The sequence below is a fragment of the Cebus imitator genome, unplaced genomic scaffold, assembly GCF_001604975.1.
Source record: "Cebus imitator isolate Cc_AM_T3 unplaced genomic scaffold, Cebus_imitator-1.0 Scaffold391, whole genome shotgun sequence".
Classification (NCBI taxonomy): domain Eukaryota; kingdom Metazoa; phylum Chordata; class Mammalia; order Primates; family Cebidae; genus Cebus; species Cebus imitator.
In genome coordinates, this window is record NW_016107706.1 from 1,831,848 (window position 1) to 1,851,158 (window position 19,311).

The following is a 19,311-nucleotide window of genomic DNA, read 5'->3' on the forward strand; positions in this document are numbered from 1 at the left end:
TCTCTACTAAAAATACAAAAAATTAGCTGGGCATGGTGGTGCGTGCCTGTAATCCCAGCTACTCAGGAGGCTGGGGCAGGAGAATTGCCTGAACCCAGGAGGCGGAGGTTGCGGTGAGCCAAGATCACGCCATTGCACTCCAGCCTGGGTAACATGAGTGAAACTTCGTCTCAAAAAATAAAATAAAATAAAATAAAAATTAACTAGGTCTGATGGTGTGTCCCTGTAGTCCCAGCTATTGGGAGGCCAGGGACGGAGGATCACTTGAACACAGGAGGTTGAGGCTACAGTGAGCCATGATCATGCCAGTGCACTTCCGGGCAAGACCCTGTCTCAAAAACCAAACAAAAGAAAACAACAAAACTAATATCCTTATTGACATATGTCACATGCCACAAAATTAGCCTATTATAGAGTATACAATTCAATTATTTTCGGTGTAGTCACAGAATTGGACCACTATCATCACAACCAACTTTAGAACATATTCATCATCCCCAAAAGAATCTTCATACCCCATGGTGTCACTCTTATTATTCCCAAACCCCAGTCCCTGGCAACCGCTAATCTACTTTCTATCTCTATAGATTTGCCTATTCTGGGCATTTCAAATAAATGGAATCATACAGTATATGGTCTTTTGTGACTGATATATTTAACTTAACACAATGCTTTCATTCATATTACAGCAGGTGTTAGTATGTCTTTCCTTTTTTGGCCAAAAATATTCTATTGCATGGATATAGCACATCTTACTTGTCTCTTCATCAGTTGACGAACATTTGCATTGTTTTAATTTTTTGCTATTGTGAATAATGCTGCTATGAACATTCAGGTACAAGTTTCTGTATGGACATCTGTCTTTATTTCTCTTGGGTATATATCTAGGGGTGGAATTGCTGGACCACACAATAATTATGTTTGATACTTTGAGGAATCACTTTCCCTTTTAATTGCTAATATTATTTATTCATTTGTACCTTCTCTCTTTCTAAAAAGAGAATCAATATTGGCAGGTCCATATAATTAATCTTCTCAAGTAATTAACTTTTGGCCTTCTTTCTGTCCTATATTACATTTTTGGTTTCTATTTCACTGATCTCTGCACTTACATTTATCATTTCATTCTTTACATGTTTGATGGGCATATTTAGCTATTCTAATTTCTTAAACTAAAATACCTCACTCATTAATTTTTAGCCTTTTTTTTATTGTTAACGTAATCACAACTAAGTTTGCCTTCTTAGTATTGTTTTAGCTGTAATCCACAAATTTGGTACATAATCATTTTGTTATTAATCCTAAATATTTTCTAATTTCTATAGTGATTTCCTCTTAGAGCCAGCATTGCTTACAAATGTTTCAAAGTCTCCAAATCTGTGGAAGCGTTGTGTTTATCTCCTTGTTCTTGAACTCTAATTGAGTGAATCTCAAACTTGAGCATCATCAGGATCATCTTGTTAAAATATAAATTTCCAGCCCCACTCCTAGAGTTTCAGATTCACTGCGTCTGGGTGGGACCCTGCATTACAGCAGCCACTAGCCACACATGGCTACTTAAACTCAATTTAATCTAAATAAATTTTAAAATTCAACTCCTCAGTCATATTATCCACATTTTAAGTGTTCAATAGCCGCACATGGCTAGCAGCTACCGTGTTAAACAACACTGATACAGAACAACACTACAGAAGCTTCTATTAAACGATCACAGTCTAGTTGAAAGGGTCCAGGAGGCACAAATCTAAGGTTTTAATACAGGGTCTAACTGACTTGCTCTTGACCCTGAATTTCCAAGAGGTGCCTTGGGTAACTCTGTTGAGCCAGGTCTGCCGGCCTGTGTGTGGGAGCCAGGAGTCCAAGCTCCATCCTGTCCAGCCTCAGTTACAATCTTAGTGTCCGTTCTGACAACCTCAGACCTATGTGTGCTTCTGTAGCCCCCTCTCCACAGAGCCAATGACCCCAGTGCAAGGCAAAGCTGACTTGGATGTGCATCTGCTTAAAACCTGTCATCAACTCCTCAGTATAGGGACCTCTGAGCCCGACCACAGCCCTGGGCATTTGAGGGGGTAAAGGGTGGTTTGCTCGTGTCCCTTATCCTCTAGCCTGTGACCCCTGCAGGCAGGTGTGGCTCATCCCTGGCACTAGCAGGCTGCTGGGCAGAGTAGGTGCTGGGCAGCACTTGTGGAATGCAAGCACCAGGTAGGGGAGCTGCTGGGCTGTTGGCTGAGCAGGACTGGGCCCAGGAGGGAAGGAGGATGGAGCTCCAGTTGGGGAAGCAGCCACCTGCCCTCTGCTGCCAGAGATGACACTGTGTCCGCATCTGCTCAGGTGAACGTGTCCTTCACGCTCTCCCTGGAGCTGTACAGACTCCCAGCAGCAGCCCCTGGCCTTTAAAGGTGGCATCAGCCCCTGCCACCTGTTGGGCCCTTCGCCTGCTCCCCTCAGGAGCATCAGCCACTTGGGGTCAGCAGGGATCCCTGTGTCCCAGAAGCCCTGGCTCAGAGCCCACCCAGAATTGGCAAGATTGCCTGGTCCCCCGGAGGTGGTGTCCCTGCAGGCCATGGTGGCCATGCCTGAGCTGCAGCTCTCCCAGCTGGGTGGACTTTGGAACCTGCTTTGTGAACCATCAACAAGTCCAGGAGGTCTACCTGAGGGACCTGCACAGTTGCCAAAGCTACTGGGCCACAGAAACAGGAGAGAAGATGATCCCCCAGGAAGGGCGTGTCTTAATCCATTTTCTGTTGCTTATAACAGAATACCTGAAAGTGGCTAATTTATTTACAAAGGAATTTGTTTCTTACAGTTATGGAGAATGAGCAGTCCAAGGCTGAGGAGCTGCATTTGGTGAGGGCCCACTTGCTGGTGGGGGCTCTTTGCCTGAGCAGACACAGGGCATCGCGTGGTGAGGGAGCTGAATGTTCCAGCCCAGGTCTCTCTTCTTCTTCTTCTTATAAAGCCATCATTCCTGCTCCCATAATAACCCATTAATTCATTAGTCCATGAATGGATCAATTTATTCACGAGGGCAGAGCTTCCATGACCTAATCGTCTCTTAAAGGCCCAGCTCTCAATACTGCCACATTGGAGGTTAAATTTCACCATGAGTTTTGGAAGAGACAAATGTTTACATCATACCGGCGCTCGTGTATCACGTCCCTGCAAGGCGGCTCCCCAGGGCTGGTACCATTTGGAATTCCTGCAGCGCAGCCAGTCCCCCAGTCTCATATGATGCCAGGGTTGCCCTGCCCTGTGGTGCTGAGCAAGCCCAGAGGGGCAGACCTGAGATGCGGGCGAACCTAGGGGTCGGTGAAGTCTTCCTGCGATGGTACCTGCGGCCACCTGGGCTCAGGCTTGTCCTCCTTTCCTCTCTGAGCTGGCCAAAGACGCAATGACCTTCAGGGTCTCTCCAAACAGTGGGCTGCTGAAGGTCTGGCCTACCAATGCACCCCCAACCTCCATCACCTTGTAGGTATTCTTCACTGCCAGTTACAGACCCTCCCAGAGTCCCCTGCACTGCCCGCAGAGCCTGGACCCCCTGCCCAGCGCCCTTCTTAACCTGCTACTTATAGGAGCAATGAGTCCACGTTGGTGGTACAAGATGTGTTTGGCAGAAAGGCCTGCATCCTGTGGTTCTGGGGCCGAGGTTCTTATGATGACAAGAGATACCTGTCCCCTCACCAGCTCTGAGGCTCTGCCCCACTTTTCAGTCCCGGCCTGCAGCTGTGGAATAGACATGGCCCAGGGTGGAGGAACAGATCTGCTGGGCAGGGGGCTGTACCAGGTCCCAGACTAGGGGTGGGGTGGAAAGTGGAGAGCGGATAATCTGGCACCTCAGGTCTCCAGCTACTCCAGAACGCCCCTGGGGTGGAGGAGGCTCTTTTCCAAAAGGGCAATATTTGATACAATTTAATATCAAAAGGAGAAGAAAAACTCCTGGAAATATAGAAACAGTAAAACACTTCCTTAATCTGATCATGGCCGTATACAACACAACGAACTTACAAAAACGTCATGCAATGTTGAAATGGCGAGCGATTTCCCTCAAAATCAGAGTCAAGACAAGAACGCCTATACATACCACGTCTTTTCCACGTTGTACAGGAGGAACTAGCTAGTACAGCAAGGCAAGGAAGAGAAATACAAGACAAACACTGGAAAGGAAGAGACACTATTTATTACACCTGTAATCTCAGCACTTCAGGACGCTGAGGCAGGAGGACCACTTGAGCCCAGGAAATCGAGGATATAGTGAGCTATGATTGCACCACTGCATTTTGACTTGAGAAAGAGAGCAAGACCCTGTCTCTAAAAACAAATAAACACATTAAATGATTTATGTACCTATGTGTATATTATTCTTCAATTAAAAAGTTTAAAAGATTACTGTAAAACTATCAGGTGCAATAAAACATGGTAAAAAGCATTAATAGAGACGGGGAAATTGTATTTAATAATAGAAAAGGATCAAGCAATTCACTCCTTCTTGGGTGGTATCTTATTCTGATTTTACTTCTACATTATGGTTTTAATTCAGCCACTATAGTGTTCATTTATAGGATTTATGGGTGTCATTTTCCAAGTTTGTGTCTTAGCAGTTATGTGACTTTATCTCTGAACATTTTAAACAAAGTCTTTTCAGAAAGAACGCTATCACCACTAGTTCACTGATGAACTCCAGTGTATTCCTTCCGTTTTTATGCCATTTTATTTCTTCATGTGCTCAGCAATTTTTACTTAAAAGTTCATTTTCACTGAGATTCATCTTCCGTAGAAAGCCCTGTAAGTCTTGAGTTACCCTGGCAACCTTACTGTGGATTGCTTTAGTGTTTGTTTCTTCCAAGGCCTTAAGGATTGACAAGTGTTTAGGTTTGTTTCTGGGCTTGGGGCTTGCATTCATGGGGGGCTGAGTTTTCCCGGGGGCCTCGCCCTGTACCAAGCTGCTTCACACTCACCCCGTGCACCCCCTCAACAGGAGCTCAAAGCCTTTGGAAAATTGTGAGTAGCATCCCACGTCAAGGGTGGAGGATGAAAGAGGACAAGAGGCTGCTGCCACGTTTAGGCCAACGCTTGAGCCGCTGTAAAAACAGCTGAGAGAAGCAGATGAGAAGTCCACAAAGGCCAGTAGTCAGTGACCAGGAAACAAGAGCTCCAGAATTCACAGGCATCCGTGGATACCACCACAACCTGCAAGATTATCGACCTCTCTCTGCACAGGGAGGCCCCTGCCGACATGTCTATCATAAAAATATCACGTGTGGGCCGAGCGCGGTGGCTCAAGCCTGTAATCCCAGCACTTTGGGAGGCCGAGGCGGGTGGATCACGAGGTCAAGAGATCGAGACCATCCCGGTCAACATGGTGAAACCCCGTCTCTACTAAAAATACAAAAAATTAGCTGGGCATGGTGGTGCATGCCTGTAATCCCAGCTACTCAGGAGGCTGAGGCAGGAGAATTGCCTGAACCCAGGAGGCGGAGGTGGCGGTGAGCTGAGATCGCGCCATTGCACTCCAGCCTGGGTAACAAGAGCAAAACTCCGTCTCAAAAAAAAAAAAATATCACGTGTGAGAAAGAGAATTTATTAGCCATATACAATTTCATACAATTTTGGCACTTAGGTATTACACCAAGATACCTGTGTGATAAGCATGATGTGTGAGCACAATAAAAGGAATGTTCTAGTCTAGTGCTGTGTAACAGAACTATAATGTGAGACACAGACACAAGTCGTGTATAGTTTTAAAATTTTTGGTAGTCACATTTCAAAACATTTTTAAGAACAGGTGCGATTCATATATACCATGGAATACTATGCAGCCACAAAAAAAGAATGAGTTCATGTCCTTTGCAGAGACATAGATGAAGCTGGAAACCATCATCCTCAGCAAACTAACACAGGAACAGAAAATCAAACACCGCACGTTCTCACTCAGAAGTGGGAGTTGAACAATGAGACCACACGGACACAGGGAGGGGAACATCACACACCAGGGCCTGTCGGGGGCGGGAGGCAAGAGGAGGGAGAGCATCAGGACAAACACCTAATGTATGCAGGGCTTAAAACCTAGATGATGGGCTGATAGGTCCCACAAACCACCATGGCACAGGTATACCGATGCAACAAACCTGCACGCTCATCACATATACCCCAGAACTTAAATTAAAATTAAAATAAACAAATAAGAATAGGTGCAATTAATTTTAATGTTCTATGCTCTCAATATATCCAAAATACTGCCATTTTTATGTGTGATCTCTATAAAAAATACTGAGTTATTTTATGTTTTATTTTGTACTAAGCCTTTGAAATCCAGTGATTTTTTTCACAGTTACAGCAAATCTCAAATCCAACTAGCCACATTTTAAGCCCTCCATACCTATGTCTGGTTAGTGGCAGCTGTGTGGGACAGCATGGGTCTGGTCTATTAAAGTACACACTGTCAAACTCTAAGTAATATTAGCCATTGCTTCAGTCAGCAACCAGGTAGGTCCTATCTGGGACTGAGACACCCTGGCCACCTAAGACAAATGGAAAGCTGGTCTTGCTGGCAGCCGTGGCCTGTACAGCCAGCTCCTGCACACCCGCACTGCCCCATCAGCCTGCTGTCCTGACCCCTCTCTTCCTCCTGTTCCCTGTCGCATTGGCTGATTCCTGGCAAAGTAACTTGTGGTGTTTACATGTGGCTAATCTGTTGGCATCACAGCTCACAGGCAGGCCTCCGCCAGAAAAAGCTACAGAGACTATTCAAGCATCCGTGGTCCTATGAGCAGATACTTTGTGAGATCTCTTTATGTGACCTTCAAACCCCACTTCAGAAACCCAGTTTCCGAATCCTAGGAAACCAAGTTAAGAACAGTGGGCACAGAAAAATGACACTGAAAGGGAAAGGCGTGGGCACCAGCTTCTTGGTATCCCAAAGCTTGGGAGCGCAGGCCCAGAGCAGTGTGCTGGGCTAGAGCACTGGGAACGCTGGAGGCTGCTCCCTGCTTCACTGGACTCCAACCTGCCCGGGAGATCCATGAGAACTGACATGCTTATCTGCTTCCTCCCTCAGAGGCTACGAGGAGTCAAACCAGAGCGATTCTCTGCAAGCCCATGATCTTCCAATAAACTAGCCAAGAGTGAAGGAGGTAAGACAGGCCCCAACGCCTCTCCCAGGGAGACAGGAGGAGGTGCTGAGGGTCTCACCCAAGGACTTCACAGTCTGGTTGAGGAGTCCTGGACCCTGCCTGGCAGAGCCCCCATGCCAGCGGGGAAGGGCAGAATCCCCTGCAGGGCAGTTGGGATGTAAGCTGCAGTATGGGGGCTTATTCTCAGTGTAGTGGAGGCCAGAGGTCAGCTGGGGTGGAGCCATCAGGGAAGGCCTCCCCAGGGACGTGGACTGATTCGGGTAATTCCCAAGGCCATGCTTATTTGCAGCATCAGCAGAAAGACAGTGAGAAAGCCCTGCGCAACGGGACAAGTGGGGGAAGTTTACATCCCATGCCTGCCCCGGCTCATGCGTGAAATGGAGCTTTGAAATCTGTCCTCAGCCTGTGCTTCGCGTGGAAACCCACTGTGCTAGAGGTTTTGTGGGACTGCGGTGATGGGTGGCGTGGAGGCACAGTCCTGCTCACCTCTGGCCCTCATAGACCTTGCCCTTCTCCCTCCTCTGCCCTCTTCTAGGGAGCTCCTCCCTGTCCCAGAGCAAGTAGCCAAAGACACTAAGGAGTCTGTCTAACCCACCTCCCCCACGCCAGGGCCTCTGCATTCTCCAGACACGGCCAGCTTTGACCCAGCCATCTCAGGACCGTTGTACCTTTATTGGAATGAATCACAGTAGAGCTCCTGCAGAAGAGGGGCCTTTTTTATTTATTTTTTTTTATGTCAAGGGCTGGCCGGGAGCAGGACTAACCCTGCCCCCCTGACTAAACTGGGCCTGGAATTTGTGGCCTGAAATCCACAAGCCCATGCTTGGCCACTCCATTCCAACCCAAGACGGTCTGGGGGCCTGGCCCTCAGGGAGCCCGGCTGTCTGCTTCCCCTTCATTGAATCCCCCCAAGGAAGTGCTGGAGATAGGGTATGGGTCCAGTTTCAGGATCTGGGCATTGAGAACGCTGTTCTTGGCTGCTTCTTCAGACACATCATCAGATGACGCATCCTCCGTCATCATGTCCTCAACCTCATTCCTGAAAGAACCATCAATGGCTAAGTCCTGGGCCACATCTTTCTGGAAGCTGAGGAAAGCAGCAGCTCATGCCTTCAGCAGCCCAGCCCTGCGTGCGCAAGAGGTGGGGCGTTCTCACTGCAGCAGGTCCCCAGCCGAGCTTTGCCAGGAGCCTCCAGAATCAGGCCTGCTCCGTTTCCCAACCCCCGGGAGACCCTTCTCTTTCTGGCTTTGGGGTCACTCCACCATCTTCACTGCCAGCATTCACTGAGCACTTGGCCATATGCCAGACCCAGTGTCAGCTGCTTTATGTAGGTTGAATCCTCTCAAAACAAAATCCCATAGGAGAGGACGACTGGGCCGCATGGCCTTACCTCTCTGTGCCCCAATGTTCTCATCTGTAAAACGGGAATAGTGACAGGTCCTACCTGGCATTGGATTGTTTTGAGGACAGAGTGAGATAAGGCATGTATACAACAGGCTCTATATGCAAATGCTCAATGCAGCTTAGCTATGGTTACAACTCTGTTCTCCTTCCACCTTGCAAATGATGAAACGGAATCTCAGAGGTATGAGGTAACTTCTCCGTGCACATAGTAGGAGGTTGCAACCCCCGGAGCCTGTGCCCATAACCACTGCCCTCTCTCCCTGTGTGGCGCCGAACTTCCTCTCTCTACAGTGGGGCAAATTTCTATTCATCCTTCAAAGCCCTACTCAGATGTCACTGCCATTTTCCCCGATTCTCCAAATTAATGTTCTTCCCTCGTTAGGTTCGCAGAGATCCTGTACCCCTCACAGTCAGAGTCCACCAGCGGCAGCTGTTTGCATTGTCTGGCTCCCCATAAGCTATGGCTTGCTCGTGGCTGGGGAGCACTGACCTCTGACATTTGATAGTCAAGCCCTGGCATAGCGCCTGGCACGTGTGGTTCCAATGAGAGCAGGGAGGGAGGGAAGGAGGAAGACAGCAGGGACGAGGGCAGAGGAAGGCCAGAGGCAGTGACTCCTGTGGCACAGAGCAGAGGACACCCTAGGGCCTCCGGCAACCTCTGCTCCTCATTGGTGCTCGGGTCCCCTCAGGTCCAGGGAGAGCATATTCACTTTCCCAAATCCTGGAAGGGATGGTTCTGCCAATCATGACAAGTCTTCTCCAGGGGACACTTGGGAGATCAGAGGCCAGAAGTGCCCGCGGAAGTGTTGGGTGGAGCCCAGTTCCCAAATGGGTCCTGGGCTGCTGGGGCCAAGAAGCCAGAGTGCTTCATCGAGACTGGGTTTTGGATGAGGAACTAGGAGTTCAGACAGGACAGGGATGTACTCAGAGTCAGTTCCAAGCCAGTCTCCTGTACCTGGGAGGAGAGGGAGCCTCTGGGAGGAGTGCCCTGGAGGGCATGCCCAAAGTCAATGCCCCCATCCAGACAGGCAGTCAGGGTCAAGGAAAGGAGACAACATGGCCCCGGCCGGGTCAGGAGGGCCAGAAGGATGGGAGCTGGCAGAGGGTGGGTAGGAGCAGATAGGAGGCAGCAGCCAGAGGGGCGGGGAGACTGCTGCGGACATGGCAGCCTTCGGGTCACAGGCTCTCCAGCAGAGGGGCGGGGATGGACAATGCCCCACATGCTGTCCGTGCCACAGGTTCAGAGCCTGGCACAACCCAGGAGCCTCCCACACCTACCCCATCTGTGAGGAGTGGTCCAGGCTGTCAGAGGGGCACTGATCTTGTGTTTCCGGCAGCAGGAAGGAGAGGGAAAAGCCCACAATGGCTGAGACGCAGCAGAAAAAGACGGGCAGGTGGGAGAGGGTCTGTCTGACGGTTGTCAGGGAAAAGATGGCTCCAGCCGCCGAAGCCAGAGATGCCAGCCCCAGACCTGTTGCCCTGAAAGTGGAGGTGAGAGCTTCTATGAGGGGTCTGTCAGGTCCAGGGGCTGGGCAGGACCAGCAGCTGCATGGAACCCCACACCCTCCAGGCTCCACCCTGTCCCGCCCTCACTGTGTGATTCCAAGTAGGCAGTAATTTCTTCTGGGCCTCCTTCATAGGGGTGAAGAGGGGAGGCAGAACCATGCAGCAGCGTGTGGATGTGCAGGGAGAGGGCACGGGCAGTGATGCCAGGCAGGCAGGGAGATCGTGCTGCCATCACCAACCTCAGGGAAGGATCTGAGCCTCCAAGTGGCCTGAACGCCTTCCAGGCAATGAGTGCAAGGCAGGGGCTGGAGTCAAGCTTCCCAGGGCCAAATCCCAGCTCTGCCGCTTGCCCTGTCTGCCCTAGTCTTGTGTCTGAAATACTGCTAGCGATGGCATTTGGGGGTTTTCTGGTGGGGTTACGTGAGATAATTTATGTAAACTGTTTAGCACCGTGCTTGTCACCAGGTGAATGCTCGTCTTAGTTGCTGCACTAATCTTGTCATTGTCAGTCCCCGCCCACGACCCCATACCTGAGCACAGTGGGGACGAGCTCCGCGGTGTGGAGGAAGAACACCGTGGCGGTCGCAGCCAGGCTGACCTCTCCCAGTGTGATCACCAAGACTGTCACGGATTTCAGCCCTGCTGCCGGACAACGTGGCTGCCTGAGTCTGAGGCCATCCTCCTCTGGGGCGGGTGAAGGGGGCCCACCTATCAGCCCTCTGTTGGCATCTGAACAGCCTCCCCACCACTTCCCCAGCTGCTCAGCAGGCTCAGGCATTCCGTCAGAGGAGGGGAGGCTGTCAGAGGCCCAACCAGGCCAAAGGCAGAGCATCTGCAGGGCAGAGTTGGTCAGCAGGGGTGGGGAGGCCTCAGGCCACTGTCTCCCACGCTACACCCAACAACCCCGTCTCTGCTCCCAGGGCTCTGTCTTCATTGCACCTCCTCACCCAACTGCAGCTTGGGGATCCACTCCGTGCCAGGCCTGTGTCCCGTGGGCTGGGACCCCTGCTCAGGCCTGTGCCACTGGGGCTCTGCAAGGTGGTCAGAGCAAGGGGGTGTTTGGTTCCTGGAGCCTGAGTGGTTGGGATGGGTCCCAAGCATTCCAGGATATTCTCTGGCCAGCTAGACAGGCACAATAAAGGGAAGCTGGGGAAAGCCCATTCCTCAGACCTGGTGAAGCTGGGGCCTTCAGCCCTTGCCCGCCTGCCCGTCAGCCTCTGCAGGACCCTGCCCCAGCCTCATCCCATCCAGTCCTGGCTTTTCTTATCTCTGGGATGAAATCAGAGATCTGGTTTTATCTACCCGGGAGTCCATTCCTAGTTTCTCTCACACATCGAGTTTACATATTTCTGCTTGACTCAGTGCAAACCTGCTTTTAAAAAAAGCACCAGGCAATAAACATTTAATAATGAATTTGTTTCCGCATTTTGTGTTAGCCAATCCATGCTGCCAGCATCTGGGAATGGAAGGATCCCAATCCAGACACACGATTCCAGCCCTGGCCCCCAGCTATCCTCCCCTGGCCTTGCTGCAGCTGCGAAGGGCTCCGCAGGCAGTCACTCTAGGTGGGCGTCCCCGGATCTAAGTGGGAGTCCACAGATCTAAGTGGGAGTCCACAGATCTAAGTGGGAGTCCACGGATGGCTGCAGCTCTAGGACTCGTGGTGCATCCATTGTTTAGGGCTCTTTGAGATTCTGCAGATAACACCAGCCCTTCCTGCCTCCTTTCCTAGTGCTGAGTCTACAGGAACAGGGCACTGAGCTCCCCTGGAAAGGAGAGGCCTCCATGCAAGAGCTGTTCCTGAGTGCTGAGCCCAATGATATGCTCCATTTTCAGTGGGCAGGTTATTCCTGGTGACATTACAGATAACAACAGGCATTTCCCAGTCAAAGGGGCTACAGATGACAGGTGGGCCTGGGGCAGCAGTTGAAGGAGTATTTTTGCCACCATTTATTCACATGTATTCACATGTATTCACATTAGACCTGCTTCTAAGGTAGATTGGAATCTGGTGGAAGAAGGCTGCCTACTCTCCTCTGGAAAGCACACCCTTCTCTCTCAGGCCTCTGAGAGAGTATGGGTGCCCTGTGTGGGGGACCCCACCCAGGAGGTGTAGTGCTCCAGGGATTGGAGGTACCAGGGCCTCTGCAGGGCGGGCAGGCTATGGGTGCAGGAGACTGACTCCCAGGGTGTCTGGGCGGCACTGGGGAGGGGTTTTGGGGAGCAGGAAGCCTGTGGGCAGCCCACAGGGGAAGGATGAGCCGTACCTTCAGGGAGGAAAAGGAGAACCAAGCACCAGATGACAGCTTGGAAGAGAGCCACAGCCAGGCTCCACTTCCTCCCAATCTGCTGCAGAAGAAAACGGCAGCACAGCAGGGCAGGCACTTCCATGATGCCAGGGAATGCATGTCTGAAGTAGAGGCTCACGCCCAGCACTCTCATTCTCAGGATCAATGCAAAATAGGTGTAACTGATGGTAAACCTAGGTGAAGCCAGGAGGCATGTGCATGCACACACACACACACACACACACACACAAACATATGCACACACAAACACACACACGTACACACATATACATACAGATACACACACAAACACATACATACACACACGTACACACATACACGCACACATATACACACATACACATATATACACATACATACACACATATACACATACATATACACATACACACATATATACACACACACATATCCACACACACATACATGCATACACACAGATACACACACAAACACACACACATACATATATACACACACACAAACACAAACATACACACAGATACACACAAACACACATATACATGTACACACATACACACATATATACACATACACAAACACATACACACATACACATACACACATGTACACACATACATGCACACATATACACACACATGCACATACACACATACACACACGTACACACATACACACATACATATACACACATACACACAAACACACACACATACAAACGCACATACACATACACACATACACAAACACACACACACACACACACGGAGGCAGCAATAAAGACAGAGGCAGAGCAGCGAGGGTCAGGGTAGGAACAGAGGAGAGAAATAAGCACAGAGACTGTGACCTGTGTCCTTGGGCTGCCTCCCCTGCAGCCTGACCCTTCCCCTCCCCTCTCCTGAGTTTCCAGCCTGCATGCCTGTTCGCAGTCCCTGCCAGCGGGCCCTGGACACTCACCACACACAGCCCATCACCAACGTCACCTTGCAGAGTTGTCTATTCTTGCAGAAGTCCAGGACAGAGGCCTTAGTCACCTTCTTTCTGGGCAGCTGCAGCTACAGAACAAGCAGGACCAGTCAGAGGCAGGATGGAGGCCCCAGCTTGGTCCCAGTCCCACAGCACCCACAGGCCTGCCTGCCCCTGAGAGTGCCAGCTGGATTCTGGCCTTCCTCGGCAGGATTCAATTTTGTTGTCACCATTGTCCTTAAGCAGTGGGTTGGGGGCTCCCTCTGGACCAACGTCCCACCTGAAAGGATGGGGAGGAAAGGGGCCCTTCCACACCCACTGCTACGGCCACACCCCTGGCCAGAAGCCCTTCACCTCGTCCAGCAGATTTGCAGGAATGGTCTTCTTGTTCACACTCGCTGCGTAGCACAACACCTGCTTGGCCTCCTTCACCTTCCCTTTCATCATCAGCCACCGTGGGGACTCCGGGAGAATCCTGTGTGGCCAGCCCCTCTCTTATCTCATCATTCCATGATGCCCAGAGACCCCTGCTGGCCCTCTCCTGGCCTCCACTGTGGACATCCTGCGCCAGCATGAGGTGATTTGGATGTCAGGGCCTTGAAGGCCACCAATGACCTCCAAATGCCCTCTGCTCCTCCCTAGTGGTCAGCCCTTCCCCTGCCTAAGCCTCACATGGCCCCCACTGCTGCTAGGTGACACCCTGATCACCGGTTGCCCCTGTCTACGGCCTCCTTTATTTGCCCTCCGTCATCACGGAGAGTTCTCGCCTTTTCTATCTGGGGAGACATCCCCGTCTGCTGAGGCATACTGAGGGCTCCCACCTCCATGCCCACCGCCTCCAGTAGAGCCTCCATGCTCATAGCTGGGCTTTCTCCTGTTCCCTCTGTCTCCCCAGCAACTGTGGGGGTATGAGGGGGCAGGACCATGGGTCTGACCCGTGCCCAGCACTGTGCCCAGGTGAATGGAGGGTGAGTGAAGGTCTCTGCTCTGCCACCTCTCTCCCTGCCACATCCCTGCTGCCTTTGACTTCAGAATAACTCCTGTTTTTTCCCCATCTCTCAGTCAGAATTCACACAGATTTCAAAAGCACTTATGTGTGAGGAATGGTACTCAGTGCCTTCGTATATACATTGTTTAGTCCTCTTCCAAACCTGGACCTAGTATGATTATCCCCATTTTACTCCCAGCCTCGAGGGGTAAAGGCTTGCCCAAGGACAGAGAGACAGAGCAGTGTACTTGGGGACTGGTACAGCCTCAGGCCCCTAAGGTGGGGTGACTGTTTTATAAACCATGCTTACTGATTTCTTATACCAGCACCCTCCCTGACCGGGACTCCGACTGGTTGCCATAAACACATACTCAGGACACTAGAAACAGCTTTGTTCCTTATACCTGCCCTGCTCCTCCCGCTCAACCAGGGTTCAGCAGTCAGTCATCATTGCCCACGCTAAGGCTGTGGGACTCTCCTAAAGAAAGCCGTTACACTGGGACTTCAAAAAGATGGGGGATTGGCCTCATGCCCACTGAAAAAGCAGGAAAAAAAAAAAGGTTACCAACTCTCAAGGACACAGAGAAGGGGAGAGAGGACACAGCGGGAGAGACGTAACAAATGCACTGAAGCCCAAACGTGGATGGCATTTCTGACAGCAGTGCTGTCGTCTGAATGCTTGTGTCCCTCAAAATTCCTACTGCACCGTAATATAATGACATCAAGAGGTGGGATCTTTAGGAGGTGGTTTGGTCACGAGGGCTCTGCCCTCATGGACTGGATTAGTGACCTTATGAAAGAGGCTTAAGGGAGCTTGTTTGTAGCCTTCCGCCCTGTAAGGATACAGCAAGAAGGCACTGTCTGCAAGGGCCCTCATCAGACACCAAATCTTCTGGCGCCTTGATCTTGGACTTCCCAGCCTCCAGAACTGTGAGCAACAAATTTCTGTTGTTTATAAATGACCCAGTCTAAGGTATTTTCTTATAGCAACTCAAATGGGGACTAAGACAGAAATTAGTACCAAGAGTGGAATGTTGATCTAACAAACGTGTAAATGGCTTTGGAGCCGGGTGACGGGCAGAAACTGAAAGAGTTTGGAGGTGCATGCTAGAAAAAGCCTGCATAGCCATGAGTGAACGACAAGGGTGGTTCTAGTGAAGGCTCAGAAGAGGAGTGGTATAAAGAAAACCTCAGAAAAATGGCAATCCTGTTACAAAATGGCCAAGAACTTGGCTAAACTGTATTCATGCCCTAGTGTTTGTGAAAGAAGGAACCTGTAAGTGATGAAAGAGGACATTTGGTGGAAGAAGCTTTTAAGCAAAGTGTTGAGGGTGTGGTATGGCTTATCTTGACTACTTACAGTAAAATGTGAGAAGAGAGAAGCAAATTAGAATTTATAATCAACAGGGAGGCAGAAATTAAAGATCTGGAAAGTGCTTGTGTTGACCACGTTGTTTATTAACTTTCCATGCATAAAAAAGTGTGTTTGGGAGAGAACGCCAAGGGCGTGGCCGAGCTGCTGTTTGACAAGGAGGCCAGCACAGATCAGTGGAAGCCACTAAAAGAATGACCCAAGGATACATTACAGATCATTGGCTCTGCCCCTCCCATCACAGGCCCAGAGTGACAGGGCCTACGGGACACACTATGTCAAAAGAGGGACCTTGAGACCCCTGGTACATTGGCGTTCCCTCCTAAGGGCCTGCCAATAGAGGCTGGAAACCCAGTTCCTGGAAGTGACAGGGTCCTGAATCTCTCCTCCTCACTCCCCACACAACTCTCATCTACTCAAGCTAGGTGAAGGGGAGTTCAGGGAGACACCTGCCGTCCCACTCTGGCTGGAACTTGCTAATTCAGAAACATGGGGGCTTGCCCTGGTACTTCAGACAGTAAGAGAGATTATAGAGGAGTTAATATGTGTCACCTGGAGTCTGAGGGCCTACACAAACCCAGAGAATGATGCCCATCTCTCATCTGGGTATAATGAGGGCAGGAGGTTGGTGGGAGCTGATCACCATGAGAGGGTGAAGGCTAGGGTGCGGTGTTTTGGCCAAGTGGATCCTGCTGTCTTAAAGGGACCCCATGTGCTAGGCTGAGGAGACCCCCCACAGAAAGAGGCTGTGGGGTGAACTGCCAGGGATAGGACCTGAGGGAAGCCACAGACAGAGTGCTGGGAGTGTTAGGAAACTCCAGTGCTCAGAAGACCCACGAATGGACCCGAGAGTGATGGCATTTGAGTGTCTACCCTACAGAGGACCCTGAGAGATTATAACAGCCCCTGCCATGTCAATCTTTGGTCTATTTTGTCTGACGTCCCCATCCCATGCCTAGAACCTGGAAAATCAGAACAAGGAGACAGGAGGAAGAACATTAGGTCAGAACAGACCTCATCCGCTTTGGCCACTATCCTGAGCGAGGGGCTAGGGACAAGCTGTGGATCTGACGTAAGATTCAAGTTTTTCATTGAACTGGACTGAATTTTTTTTTTTAAACAGGGTCTTGCTCTTTTGCCCAGACTGAAGTACAGTAATACAATCACAACTCACTGTAGCCTTGACCTCCTGGGCTCAAGTGATCCTCCACCTCCGCCTCCCAAGTAGCTGGGACTACTGGCATGTGCCGCCGTGCCTGGTTAATTTTAAAATGCTGTGTAGTCGAGCATGGTGACTCATGCCCATAATCCAACACTTTGGGAGGCCAAGGCAGGCAGATCACGAGGTCAGGAGACCGAGACCATCCTGGCTAACACAGAAAAACCCAGTCTCTACTAAAAATAAAAATTAAAAAAATTAGCCGGGCATGGTGGCTCACACCTGTAGTCCCGGCTGCACAGAGGTTAAGGCAGGAGAATCTCTTGATCCCGGGAGGCAGAGGTTGCAGTGAGCTGAGATAGAACCACTGCACCCCAGCCTGGGTGACAGAGCGAAACTCTGTCTCAAAAAAAAAAAAAAAAAAAATTGTGTCGAGGCGGGGTCTTGCCATGTTGCCCAGGCTGGTCTCAAACTCTTAGCCTCAAATACTCCTCCCACCTTAGCCTCTCAAATTTAGGATTACAGGCATGAGGCACTGTGCCCAGCCTCCATGCTGTTAACCCCATCTGTTATCATCCTTACTATATATGGTGCAGTTAGAATGCAGGGGCTTTGGAGACAGCCCCTGAGTTTAAATCCCAGGTCCCCCACTTTTTAGCTGTGTGATGTTGGACCAGTTATTTCCACCCTCTGAAGCCTCAGTTCTCCCTCCTCCCCAACTCCCATGACATGGGAGTAGCATACTTCTTCTAGAAAGGTCAAGATTAAATGTAATAATGTCAAGGTTAAATATAATTACTTCATGTGGGACTGCCTAACCCTTCACACGCAAGTTCTTTTGGCTCTTCTCACCTCCCTCTCAGCCTTCTCTCCTGCCCCCTTTCCCTCTCCTGCCCACAGCGAGCTGTGCCGTCGCGCCTTATTCCTCCAAGGTTCGCCCTGTCAGTTGCCCTTTCACAGCTTCAATCTCTCAGGTTCCTGTCTGTGACTCCCCTACACACAAAACATTGGATATCTTTCCCAGACTGACTTGTAGAAATCATCCCTTTCTCCCTCCTTCTACAAAAGTCCTCTCCTGGCTCCTTTCTTCTGTTCCTAATCTCTCCTCAACCCTCTGCCACTGCAGTGAAGCCACCTCTAGAAGGTCACTAAGGCTGGCAGACCCTTCCCCAGACACAACCCTCTTGCCTTCAACTCTGACCCTTCCCTTGTCCCTATACCCTTGGCCTTCAACACTCCTCCTCCTGGTTTTCTGACCACCTGTCTGACATCTCTTGCAGGGTCTTCTCTGGGAGGGGGAGGTTAAGGCTGAGGTTCAGAGGCTCTGCCCTTGGTGCCTTCCTATCTCATCCCATCCACATGCACTTTCTCCGAGGGGAAATCCCTCCCATTCCCACACCTTCAAGGACCCTCCACACTCATTGACACCCAGCCCATCAGACCCAGCCCTGTGAATGCCCTGTACTTGCTTGCTCACCAGATATAGGAGATGAGGGGGAATGCAGGTACCCCACCCACCAGAAACAGCAGCCGCCAGTGGGGAAGTCTGTAGGCGATCCCCGTCAGCAACACGGTCCCCACGGCGAAGAAGCAGTGCCCCAGGATGATGGCATGGGCCCGGTGCTTGTCCATGAGCCACTCAGTGGCTGTGCAGAGAGGCCAAGAGGACGAAACCATGGTCACTTCAGGGTCCCCACAGCTGCCCCTGCATCCAGGCTTCCTGGGTGTCCCCACCTGCTCTGGACAGTTGAGATCAGGCAATGCTTCTTCTGCCTGTCTGTGCACTGGGTCCAGAGAGAGCCCCTCAGAGCCCAGAAGAGTGCCTCTGTTCCACCAGGGCACACCCTTGCCGGAGCTCCCAATCATATACACAGCTTCCATCCCTCTCCACCTGGCTGCTCCCTCTGCACACTCCTGTCTGACCATGTGCCTCTCATAGAAAAGACACAATCGCCAACATGTAGGCTGACGCACGGCCAGGCCAGGCTTCGCTGTCCTCGACTTTGCTCTGAGTGTATCTGTGCTTTGGCTACCTATACCTTAGGGCTCCCAATGAGAAGAGGGTCTCCTGCCAGGAAACCCTCAGCACCTACGCAGCTGCAGCTATAAGGCTGCCCTGGGTGCTTTAGCATCTCTTAGACCTGGGTTGAAGTCCCAGCTTCTTCACTTAGTTGCTGTGTGACTCTGTGCAAGTGACTAACTTCTCTGAGGCTCAAGTGTCCTCCTCAGCTGAAGGAGTAATAGAATGGTGCCTGCTGAAGAGAGCGCGCCAGGAGGAAACGGCACAGTGCATACAAAGGGCTTAGCAACTGCCTCTACTCCCTTCCTCCTCCTCCTCCTCCTTCCTCCTCCCTTCCTCCTCCTCCTCCTCCTTCCTCCTCCTCCTCCTTCCTCCTCCTCCTCCCTTTCTTCTCCTCCTCCTCCTTCCTCCTCCCTTCCTCCTCCTCCTTCCTCCTCCTCCTCTCCTTCTTTCTTCTTTCTTCTTCTTCTTCCT

At 50.8% G+C, this 19,311-nt stretch overlaps 1 protein-coding gene across 1 annotated transcript in view; it reads right to left on the reverse strand.

Moving 5' to 3' along the window:
• Positions 1 to 7,822: 7,822 nt before the first annotated feature.
• The window catches only part of SLC22A14 (solute carrier family 22 member 14), a 14,121-nt gene continuing 2,632 nt past the window's right edge, over positions 7,823 to 19,311 (reverse strand). Inside the window, exons 4-10 of the mRNA XM_017508394.2 lie at positions 18,295 to 18,463; positions 13,653 to 13,773; positions 13,290 to 13,387; positions 12,309 to 12,523; positions 10,572 to 10,725; positions 9,814 to 10,014; positions 7,823 to 8,169 (exon numbers count right to left, since the gene is read on the reverse strand). Of these exons, the coding sequence (XP_017363883.1) occupies positions 7,998 to 8,169; positions 9,814 to 10,014; positions 10,572 to 10,725; positions 12,309 to 12,523; positions 13,290 to 13,387; positions 13,653 to 13,773; positions 18,295 to 18,463 (1,130 nt within the window). The 3' untranslated portion in view covers positions 7,823 to 7,997. The remainder of the gene's footprint in view (positions 8,170 to 9,813; positions 10,015 to 10,571; positions 10,726 to 12,308; positions 12,524 to 13,289; positions 13,388 to 13,652; positions 13,774 to 18,294; positions 18,464 to 19,311) is intronic.